Below are 12,116 nucleotides of genomic sequence, written 5' to 3'. Positions count from 1 at the left end.
TTCACTCCAAAACCACTTTACACTAACAACAGTACTATTTAATTTCAAGGATTAAAAATGTATGCTTTTATTTTTATTTTTTAAATGTCCCATCCGGTTAATCATAGGCTTATAACTAGTTACCCCAATCAGATGTCAGGCTGGCATTTCGGTTTCCCCTATCAGCCAATCAGCTCTAGCATCTTTAGAGCCGCTTTGTCACATCAGGAAATAGTGCCCTGAGTTATATCTTTCAGGCAATACAACAGCTTTTTATCCATCCAAACTAACAAGCCGGGTTTGCCACATTACCCTAAACTGTCATCTAATCCTAGCCATGCTAGAAACTACAGAAACACAGATAATTAGGATATATGTTACTACTCAGTTGGGATTTTACAGAGAAGGCATTCTCTCACCAGAAAGGTAAAATCTAGGGTTATATATTGCCCACCACTTGGCCTGTGGCCTGTATTTTTAGAGGTGACGTTGTGCAACTGCAAATAGGGGAAAGTGTTAACGTCAATAATGTAAGCGCCTCTGGCAGGGCCATTTAAGAACCTAAATCAACAAAACCTTTGTCAATACAAACCAGGTCCTTTAAATTCTGCAAAATACAAAAAAAAGCAAAAAATAAAAAAGGAAGATGTTACCTTCATTTTTTTTTTTATCCTTGTGTATTGTAAAACTATATCAACACCTGAAATTGAAATCCTTGCTTTTTTAACCTTAAAAATCCATAAAAATGGTGAAAAGGTTATTTGTTTGCATTTAAAGCAGTAATGAATGGAGAAATTCATTATTTAGAAAAGTTTATTTAAATACAGTTTTATTAACCATTTTTACTTGAAATTGATCCTTTAAATTACACCCAAAATTTTGTGATGAAAGGGAATGTTTGGAGATTTCATTGCTTTGGATCAAATTTCCACTTAAAGTCACTGGACATTTCAATACTTTCAACGTTTCCAATAAATCTCAGTGTATTTATTTAAACAGTTCAATCCAATATTAAATGAACTAATACTGAATGAACCTAATCTGTATCTTAATTAAAATACAATTCCCCTGTCCCCTCCGTGAATTGCTGCCTTATTTTGGTAGAGGGGTTTTTGTGTCCAAGGGATCCTGGGGGCTATGTTGTCAGGGGGCTTTTGCCCCCCTGGTAGGGTTTACCATGGCAAATTGGTCCTAGGTGAGTGACCAGACAAAGAGCGATTGAAAAACCCCTGTGAGTGTGAAATCTAGGGAACAGTTCACCCTGCCCAGGATAGTGTTACAGGGTTACTGGGGCCCTGCCCTGGAGCCAGCCCCGGTGGTAATGGTAGTGGTGGTAGTGGTACAGCCCAAAGAGGGGACACCACCCACAGGAGGCGCTATGGGGTAGGGTGCAGTGTGTGCAGGGGCGGAGACCCTGACAGAACAATCACCGGGCTACCGAGCAATTGGGATATGTAACGTCACCTCTCTGGTGGTGAAGGAGGCTGAGCTAGTGCGTGAAGTTGAGAGGTACTGGTTAGATATAGTCAGGCTGACCTCAACGCACAGCTTGGGCTCTGGAACCAGTCTCCTGGAGAGGGTCTTGACTCTGTTCCAGTCTGGAGTTTGCTTTGATGAGAGGTGGTGGACTGGGATAGGTATCTTAGTATCCCCCTCCGCTTGCTGCCTGTGCATTGCAGTTGAGGTGGTTTGGGCATCTGACAAGGATTCCTTCTGAGCGCCTCCTGGGTGAGGTGTTCTGGGCATGTCCCACCAGGAGGAGGCCCTGGGGCAGACCCATGACATGCGGGAGAAATTATACCTCTTGGTTGCCCTAGGAACGCTTTTGTGTTCCCCTAGACAAGCTGGCCAAGGAGAGGGAGGTCTGGGCCTGCCTCTCTGCTTAGTCTGCTGCACCCATGACCTCCCCGCAGATAAGCGGAAAAGAATGGATGGATTAAAAACCAAGGTTCTGTGAAGTTACAGACTTGCATGCAGTCAATGTAGGTATATCAGATATTTTAAATGTTGCATGGGCCACATATACAGAATCCAGAGTTCAGATGACTAAAAAAAATTCTTCTTTTGTTAAAAATGTGAGACAAAATCAGTCGTTGTTGTTCCCAAAGTGTGAAGCTCCCAGTTGGACAACTGCTGCAGAAAACCTGTGTTTGGCCTCATGATGGGTTTACATTTGAGCATATGCGTCCAGGCCTCCTGAAAAAGTTAAACCAACATCATTATGCACTGTATTTACTGTACTTTCTATAACTAGGATCAGTTCTTTCTTGGTGCCATTTTGGAAAATATATTGTTTTTCTTGCCATTTGAGGACACAAGAGCCACACTTTGTGCACATACTGCCACTAAACTGAACGAAACAAACTTGCCTTTAGTGTGTATTTGAGGTAATGGATGAGAAATGCAATGGCCACTGCGCTGGCGCGGCTTCTGCCTTGCTTGGAAACTATCAGGACACGAGAGCCCATGTTGATGTGGGAACCTGAAAGCAGGAGATAACAAGAAAGCCCTCTGCAACACCTGTTCTGTGCAACACTTACTACATTTATAGCAACAAAAAACAGAAATTAGAAAAATCTGAAATCACTCATTACAATTTGTGGTGGATGGATTGCATTGCATAATACACATTGCCTCAAATAATAATTTTCTTTTTAAAATACATTCAGTAAGTTAACGTTACACTCTGTGATTTTAAGTTAACGCTATGACTCTGATTCATGATACATGATGCATTTCTTTCAGATGGACAGTCTTGAAGCTGTTGTATTTTTACATATTAATAACAAAATAATCAGAAAACAAAATAATTCAGAATTTGAGTAATATGCAATCAGTTTTTTTTAGTTTGAGATCTTGAAATTTTTACCTGAACTAAGACAGCCAACTGCATTTATATAATTATTTCTGTTCTCCTTCTAGAGTTTGCCCAACTGAAGAAATTCAGACACCTATAATTCACTAGTTTCTGACTTCTATGAATTAAATTATAAAATTCAGATTTTTAAACGTCTTGTTAATGAAAGCAAAGGAACAACTTACTAACAAAATTGCAGATCCTTTCAAAGCTTGAATATAAATCAGACCGCACTGAGTCAGCCACAGGGGTGATAAGCAAGGTATGGATCTCCTTCATGAACCTTGATTTGAAGGAATTTAAAAGAGTAAAAAAACAACAACTAATAAGATCTATAAAGCAATATGTTAATTATTCTCTCTAATGCTCAATATCCAGCCCAGCCTTACTCGAGAGTGTCACTCTCTGAGATGCTGACGATAGCACCAATTTTCAGGTCTTTGATAAGAGTGAAGTCCATGGATTGCTTCTCATCGCCCATGTACAGCAGTCCTGCTAAGATCTCCACTGGGTAAATCTTAAGGCTTTCCAGCTCCTGAGGTAGCCCACAGATATATACAATCAATTACAACAATTCTCCAAACTGCTTAGACTGGAGCCTATCTCAGCTGTTATGGGGCTAACAGAGTGACAGAAATACTCAATGGTGCCATCCACACTGAAGGCCAATTTATAATCACCGGTTAACATAACATGCATGTCTTTGGACCATGACAGGAAACTGGAGTACTTTGGGAAAAGGGTAAACATCCAGGTTAACCAGTAGGTGGCAAACAGGAAACTTATTGCATGCAAGGTGGCAGTGCAATAATTACCTGACACATTTTATATTTATTAGGCAGAAACTGGAATCAGTTCACTTTAGCTGGATATGTGGGAACACATGAGTAAGAAACTGCCCTGTAGCCGCTAAACACTGGCCTTATGTTACCTTATATTGCAACATATGTAATTTGGCAATTAATTGAATGCTGATGGAAGATTTGTATACCTGGCTCCAGATAAGACAGCCCCCCCATAATCTTAAATTGATGAAAAAAAAATGATGGCAGGAATGTTTGTGTTTTAGGAGAGTTCTACCATGATGGTGTTCAGGATTTTCTCAGTCCTCAAAAAAGGGTATTGAGCTGAGAATCTCTGAAAGCCTCCTCTCAATATCTTGACTGGATTGAGGCTAGCCTTAGCGAACACTTGGGCACACGAAGTTGCTCTGCCTGTAATCACAGGGAGAGAGCCACAATAAGCATTGCTTTTAAGGCTGAAATACAGATTTTATTTATTTATTTTTGTTTGTTTGCAGGAAACCAGTTGTTTTCTTTTGGCACAACAATGCAAATAAAATGCATAAAAGTGGACTTGCTCTGAAGAAATCTCTCATTTACCACTCTAACCTTGCTCCTGTAAAGAGCTTGTGTTGTTGTCGTAGACCACCACATGCTCCATACTTTCAACCTCCACAAACTCTGGAAGAAGGAATGTCCCCTCTGAGTCCTGGAAAAAGTCAATTTGAAAGTTTTGGTACAGTCGTGTGCAAAAAGTTTAGAGGAAAGGTTAAAGCCTGACTAAATGTACAGGAGAAATTTGTAGTTTGAGCCCTGGGTTTTTGCACACACACACAGACACATGTCAACTGTGGGCCCAATGATAGCCATACCATTTTAGCATTTTTAGCAGTTATGATGTGACTCCTGTAGTAATCTTTGACTTCATTAGCATCTGGAACAGAGACATACAACACTGAACAAAGTTACAACTAACGGAATCAAGTTTATCTATCAATCAATCAATCAATTAAAACAGATTATTATCAATCTCACAATCTTATTTGGTTTTCATATTTTTAGTGATATCAACTTTTGTATTTGTCAATTATTATCAATTCTTTTCTTTCTCTCTCTCTTTTTTTTTAGATATATGTAATTTTGCCTATATTTGACAACAGCATAATAAAACTGGAAATTCAGTTTTTTAATGTGCCACCCCAATATTTTTGTTGGCCCCCATATGGCCACCACTATAAAAAAGACTGGAGGCGCCCCTGCTAAAGGGAGCAGGTGAAATAAGAAAATAAATTATATTGCAAAATATAATATTGCATAAAGTTACAAGTAAATCCATTAAGTGTCATGTTTGTGTTTGAACACTTTTTACGTTTTACTCTAAATCAAGCCTGCGGGTTTGTTTTGTTTTTTTGCGCTAATGGGCAAGGTTTTGATAAAAGTATAAAATCATCCAGCACAAAATTGGGTATATCTTTTGCAAAGGTGAGACTTTATGCACAAAAAGTTGTGAGAATGAGTCTCCTAAAGAAACAAAAAGCATGTGCTATAGCACTCATACCCATAGACAACACATAGAGTAATTAAGCATAGGACTTATCTAACCAGACAAATGTTGGTACTGGCCGATTTTCTCTTACCAATCAAACACAGGTAGTTGATCTCTGCGAGTCTGGGCACACGTCGGCACTGATTGAGGATATTGTAGAGCTCAAGCGTCTCACACATCACGATTTTAGCCATCACACGGACAGCTGTAACAAGAAAACACTGAACTGGAAAACTACTGTCAGCAAGCGATCCGAAAAGCTTGACTTGCCAGGTAAACGCAGATACAAGTAGCACGTCCGCTTCCGCTTTTTTTGTATGGGTTCTGTTGCTAAGCAACTCAGCGTTATCGCTCATTGGGCGTTGGCGATGATGTAGATTCTGCATTGTAGAACGGTAAGTGACTGCACCTGTGGGAGGGAGAGCCTGAAAGTATTTAAAGGAGCTCAGTGAACAGGCATGCATTGTTCTGGAGTGAGGAAGCTGGTGAGTGTAGCGTGTGCCTCAGCCAAGCAAGCTGCAGCCTATTTTACTTTTAATTTTGGGAGAAGTGTTCTAGTTGCATCCTGATTCCACTGTTTTGGGAGTCCATTGAAGCTCTAACCCTTGGGGAAATACTGAACCCAGGAAGAGTTAAGTGGTTTTAATGACTTAGTTATCCGTCTCTGTGTATGTTATTTCTAGAAAAAATTGAGGACTTAAACATCTATTGTAATAGTAGCTTAACAGTATCTTAGCTTCACCAACTAGCTTTTTTAATGATTTCCCAAAGTACAAATGCAAACAGTCCATACAAAGGCATTTAGAAAGAGTTTCTCCCTTTAATTTGAAGTTAAGTGTTAGCTAATCTGTTAGCTAATCTTAAAATGTCTATTTCTTGCTTTCACTTAACATCAGTGTGTTGAGAAGTCTTACGAATCCTTCTGCAATATTTGTTTGGAGTGACGTTTGGAAATCTTTCTAAAACATTTCTGGACTATTAAAATTGAGGGTAAACGTTCATTTACCCTCTGAGCTTGCTAAGTGGCAAATATTGGTGCTGTTTCAACTAACACTGCTGTTAAAATTATAAGGGGCAATTAATAAGAAATTGAGAGGGATTTTTATTCTTTGAGATGTTAACGTGATTCAAAGCAACTTCTATGTTGCTCACCATCCTTCTATATTTCCTAAAAACAATGCTGATCTTAGAAGGCAAAAAAAGCAACCCTACCTAATCTCTGCCTCTTCCCTTAATTTAAGACTTGGTGATTTTAATACCACAGTGATGGCATTGATTGTCTGGTGTGCACAGGCAGGAATTGGCGCTTTCCCTGGTAGGATGAAGGAATGTTTCTCCTTTGGGATTCATTCATAAACTCTTGGTAGTGTTGCAGTGAAAGTGGTCAGAGCAGTTGTCTCGGGGGCACATCCCTAGACTCGAGGGGGTTGCTGTTTATACAGTTGCCTTTCTCACTCTTGTGGTTTTCAGTGCATAAATACCCACTGCAAGTAACTGCATGAAGACTAGGGTTGAGATTAGTAAGTTTCTTGGTAAGCAGTCAGTGGGAGAGCTCTAATTAAATTGCACATCATGGATCACTGCTGTTCTCTAAGGCTAGCTTTGTTTAACCTGCATTTGAACAGAATACTTTATTAATCATGTGGTGATAGTTACAATAAGAAGAGTGAAAGAAATCTCCATCCCGGGTCATCCGTGGATTGGGTTTTCCTCCGAGGCGTGGGCACCTATAAGCAGAGTTTTGTCTTTACCCTATAAGATTCAAAATTATTCAAAGTAACACTCAGGTATGCCGTTCAGCAGGTTAGTTACGATGTCGGGAGTAGCTTGGGAGAACAAGGAAACACAGACTGCTTCAGGTTGCCTTCCCAAACCAACTCAAAGGTTTATTCATCATATAACAGTTTATATAGAGGAAAAAGGTTCGTGTGTCAGCAGATTCTCAGTTCAAACTGGTACAAACCAAATAAGGAAGCGTCTTCCTGCCCTCTGAGCAAAGAAGTATCCTTTGTATAGTTTATCAGTTCAGCTACAATTTATGATTATCCCAGCGAAATACACTCCTAGACATAGAATACAGAGTTCTTTCATTAGTGAATTCTGAAACAAACCACCTGGCCTTTAACAAACCCTTTTCTAAGAGATAAAGAAGGGATGATGGGAGTAAGGAAGTGATCTCTGTGGTATTTTCGACCTTGAGGTACCAGCCTGTGATTCTTACACATTAATTCTTGGGTCACAGAGAAAGAGAAAAAAACTAGTAAATGGGCCTTATTGAGTAACAGTTTTCCTGTATAATATCACTATAAAACAATATCCTGTAAATGCTACCATGGTATCAAAATATCACAACAGTTCTCTCCTTTTATCATAAAATGATAACATAGTATAAAGACAGAATGTAATAACATAATCTAAAGACAAATCATAAACATAAAACAAATCATAAATGTAACTGGTCCTTCGAGCAAGCTTAATATCAAAAATTCTGAGAGCGTATACATGGTATCACACAACAGACAATAATCATCAAAAACAAAATGATGCCTGCTGCAACGGTTACAAAGGCTACAATTAGTTCCTTCCATTTTCCAAATGTGTCCTGTAGCCACTTGTCTAGCCACTGACTGTGACCTGCATTGGCTCTTAGTTCTATCTGCAATGCTTCAAGTCTATTCATAGCTTGTGTGAATGAACCGTTAGGGGCGGTATTATTGGGAATGAAAGTACAGCATACATCTCTAAACATCGCGCAAACACCTCCCTTCTCAGCTAACAGCATGTCTAAGGCCATTCTATTTTGCATGGTCATTAAAGAGGTAGCAGACATCTGTTCTCCTAGGGCTTTAAGGGCCGTATTGGTCAGATTGGTATGTCTTTGCTGATGGTAATAAACATAATTGATCCAGGCTACATTTTTGTTTACCTGTATCCACGGTAGTATTGAGGCAAACCCTGCTGATATTTCTCCTTGTGCCTTTAATTCCTTTGGTATCCCGCGTGGAACTCCTATAGCATCTATGTAAACGTTATGTGAGTAAGCGGAGCGTTTTGTACGTCTGCTGGATACAGGCAGATCAGAGGTTTGTTGTATTAGTAGTTCTTGGGCTAAAGTTACTAGACCACAGGTACCGGTCCAATTAACAGGTAAGGCTAATCTAAGAGTATTATTGCACATCCAATAACCGTTAGGGATTGCTCTAGGTGTGTGGGTGTGTGGGTGTGGGTGTGTGTGGGTGTGGAGTCAACTGTAAAGTGTCTTTAAGGAGAGCATTATCTCCGCCGATTTTCTCTAGTCCCTCAGTGAGGGGGAAACCGGATATGGGGTATTTTACTATAACCTGTTCTGGATTACCCTTTGAACAGACATAACAGTTACTGTTTCCTAAATCACGAGCAGCTGTTCTAGCATTTTCATACCAGGAGTTAACTCCTGCTCTAGGGGGCGCATAAAATGGTTTATTAGTGGCGTCTATGTTGCCATTTACTGATTGTGAGGAGCGTATTAAGTAAGTGTCTCGCAAAATGAGGTATTGTCAGCAAAATATGACCTGCAGAAATGTGTACATGGTTGCAGTCTACAATACAAAATAGAAAAGAGAAATCCTAAGGTTAATGCGATAGATATGATAAATAACCTAAATATATAAGAATGTATAAGAAAAACAGTTCTTCAGTTGTCTCCTGGCCTGGTCCCAGGTTCGAGAGACATAGAATAAACGTCGTATGATGACAATGGGCATTTCATTTTCTCCATTATCAGGATGGAATGAATATTTTAATAATCCCTACAATTTTTTTTATTTTTTTTTATAAACTAAAGAATCAAATTATAAGCATGCATGCAAATCAAAACACTGATCCAAAGACTTGCCCACTAAGGTGATATTGGTATTTATTTTTGTTAAGTTTGAAAATGTGTGAAACCTATGGAAGTCAAACAACAGCCTCTAGCTCAGCTGGCAGGGATAGGTGAAGGGAAAGGCTTACATTCAATACAAGTCCACTTGTTCACTTATGACTCTCAAAAGGTTGATTCTGTTCATCTGGACGGGTGTTCTCAGTGAGAGAAATGTTTCTTCACTCATATAAGTGACTCCTTTAGTCTCAGCTGACTGAAGGCTTCCCCAACCTTATAAACAGTACATTTGCACAACTAGCCCACTAAATGAACAATGGGCTGAGAGGTCAACTCCTTGATCATTAACATGCAAACTGTCATGACATTGATCAAATACCATTGATCAGTGGCCATGAGTAGCATGAGAGTTAAAATGGCTGCAACCACAGCATTGTAAGATGTTGACAGATGTACCCTTAGGCACCCTCCTCGATTCAAAGATGGTCTTTCCCTTGTCACATAAGTGACCCAGGGTGATATATAAAACTGTTTTGGGGGGTTTTGTTTTTGCAATTTTATTTTTTTCTGATAGTTTCCAACATAATGGCCACCTCCACTGAAAGACACTTTCCATCCTCAGCCTGTATCACCACCAAATCAAGACAGGATGAGCTTTACTCAAACTCATAAACTTCAGTGATGAATCAGAGTAGTAGTAACTGGTGTTGCTGACTTGCCTTGTTTTCCCAGGAAAATCTTGTTTTTTGGAATGTGTTTTATGGCCACCTACAAGAAACAAACAGGATTTTGGTTAGCGCTTCAGAATGATATAGTTTGCATTCTGTTCATGAAAAACATGTAACGATCCTTACCGGTAAATTGTCTGCTTTATGATAGCCAGCAAACACTGATCCAAACCCTCCTTCACCAAGTTGATGCTCCTGGATGTATCTGGCTTCAAATTCAGCTGAATGGACACAATCAAGAACCAATTTGGTTTCATAACGTGTGAGAAAGGACTATGGTAATATGGTACCAGTGTTACCTGAACTCTAACACAAGGGAATATCTAAGATTAAGTATTTAATGAGTGTTAAATTAAGCACACAATGTGGTTTGAGGGATTCAGAATTTCAAGCATACCTCTGCCAGTGTTCACCGAGGATGAAGTTGGATCATTCTCCTTGTAGTCCAAAGGCCCCTCGCCAACTCCCCTGCTTGTCACAGACTCTGACAGCCTTGTCCTTTTGCTGAAGGCCTGTTCAGAACTGGCCTTCCTTTTGGTTGCCTTGCAGAGCTTGGCTGATGTGTTCTGTGGTGCCATTGTGCTGTTTGTTGAAAAAAAGGCAGACTACAGATGACCCTGAATTTATAGTGACCTGTAGCCATTGTCTGCATTGCAGACACTGCTTGTAGCTGCAGTAATGACACCTGGTTATGTCATTTGGAATTCACCAAATTTAATATTGAATCTAAGTGTGACATTGCCAAATGCTGTTGGACTTTCGTGGTTTTGTTTTTGTTTTTTGTCCCCTCCCAAATAAGACCAGGAGTGACATGTTTAGTTGAATGTTCTCATATTGCAGTCTGAGTGGGGTCTAAAAAGACATGGCCTTTATAGATTGGGGAACCTAGTCTTGTTAGGAGAGATGGCATCCTACTTTGGATGGAGCAGCTCTCATTTCTAGAAATCTGGACAGTTTATTCATGCTGAAATGGTGGTGCAAGAGAGGCATGCTGGGCTGTTTCGAAGGTTGTCAACTCTTCGGTTTTAGCAGGACATCCTGTATAATGAGCAAAATTGGTTTGTCCCTTTACCTTAAATGTCCCATACTGACAGTTACCTGCAATGTCACTTTCTGACAACAGATGGCACTCTGATAAATTCTAAATCTGATTTGACCACAGTTGTATCAGGAGTGCTTGTGTCCAGTCATAGCCGTAAGTGATGGTGGTGTGTCAAAGTTGAGACTTTAAACTGTTACAAATGACTTGACCTAAAATCTGACAAATTGGTCAATCGTATCTCTCCAAGAATATAAAGTAATTTGGAACTAGAATCTCTTCTATCAAAGTACCTGCTGCACTCAGTTCCACAATGGCTCTACCCATAAGGGCAACAGAGAGGGAAATTGGTAAAATACCAGTTAATGCATCATGCTATGGAAGCTGCACAAAACTGCTCAGACAATGTCAATCAGCAAGACATGTGGAACATAGGTGTAAAAAGCACAGATATGGGTTGTTTTTTTTTTCCCCCTTAGTAGTTTCTCCTTACACAAGCAATTAAGACAAATAGGCCAGTATGAAACCTGTGGAAGGCAAACAAAAACTCCATCTTCACATCAGAAAGCAGAGTCTAATTGGGGTGGAGGTATCAATAGAGATCTGCTTAAGTTTACACGACTAAGTCGGATGATTTCTTATTTTTGTCTTTAGGTTAGGCTATGATTTGTCTTGCTGGCTTAATGCAAAGATGGTTCTGTTCACACCAGCTGAGAACATCATTAATGACTCCCTGTATTCCAGTTAGTTTCCCTTTGACACCCGACCCACAATGGCGGTGTCGTCTGAGAACCTCTGGAGATGGCAAGTGTCTGTGTTATAACCGAAGTCCGCAGTGAAGAGAAATGGGGCAAGTACTGTTCCTTGTGGGACCCCTGTGTAACAGACTACCACCTCAGACACGCAGTCCCACATACTGGGGTCTACTAGTAAGGTAGTTAACAATCCATGTGGACAACAGATGGTCCACTCGCACTCCCTGCAGCTTCCCCCTTAGCACTGTGGGCTGGATTGTGTTGAAGGCACTGGAGAAATCAAAAACATGAACTGGTGCAATCTATTAGCCCAAACCTTTTCTCCAGACTCTGGGCCTTCTCTGCTCGCTGTACTCCATCTGGTGATTGTATTCAGTCCTCTGCACACTGTAGCAGAACCAGTGCCGCGGGTGAATCGAATGCACCACTCTGTACCCATTTTACCTGATGGTCACAGAAATGTGGGGAAAGAACATAAGAGACTGTCTAGCTTATATTACACGTCACCTTAACAGAAAGCCAAAAATTAATAACTCTGTTCAATATTATCGTGTGTGTGCGCGTTACCATT

General features: G+C 40.1%; 1 protein-coding gene across 1 annotated transcript; it reads right to left on the bottom strand.

Annotated features, from left to right (window-relative positions):
* Positions 1–1,960: 1,960 nt before the first annotated feature.
* On the bottom strand, positions 1,961–5,535 carry styxl1 (serine/threonine/tyrosine interacting-like 1). The gene is made up of 8 exons (XM_085470902.1): positions 5,256–5,535; positions 4,491–4,552; positions 4,228–4,327; positions 3,917–4,050; positions 3,226–3,371; positions 3,022–3,119; positions 2,349–2,461; positions 1,961–2,175 (listed from the first exon to the last, which is right to left on the bottom strand). Exons 1-8 carry the CDS (start codon positions 5,518–5,520, stop codon positions 2,047–2,049), a joined length of 1,047 nt encoding a protein of 348 aa, XP_085327028.1. The 5' UTR covers positions 5,521–5,535; the 3' UTR covers positions 1,961–2,046.
* Between the last annotated feature and the right edge of the window lie 6,581 nt (positions 5,536–12,116).

Source organism: Copadichromis virginalis, linkage group LG10 (assembly GCF_057382275.1).
Source record: "Copadichromis virginalis isolate Kocher_CV1m ecotype Utaka linkage group LG10, C_Virginalis_male_GT1.1, whole genome shotgun sequence".
In the NCBI taxonomy this organism is placed as follows: domain Eukaryota; kingdom Metazoa; phylum Chordata; class Actinopteri; order Cichliformes; family Cichlidae; genus Copadichromis; species Copadichromis virginalis.
This window is presented reverse-complemented; position numbering and strand designations above follow the sequence as displayed.

Coding starts and splice junctions, on each gene's coding strand:
- styxl1 (XM_085470902.1), bottom strand. CDS start 5,520: ATGAGCGATAACGCTGAGTTGCTTAGCAACAGAACCCATACAAAAAAA. Junction 3,120..3,225: donor TCAGAGAGTGACACTCTCGA/GTAAGGCTGGGC, acceptor CTTCAAATCAAG/GTTCATGAAGGAGATCCATA. Junction 2,462..3,021: donor AAGGATCTGCAATTTTGTTA/GTAAGTTGTTCC, acceptor TCCTGCTTTCAG/GTTCCCACATCAACATGGGC.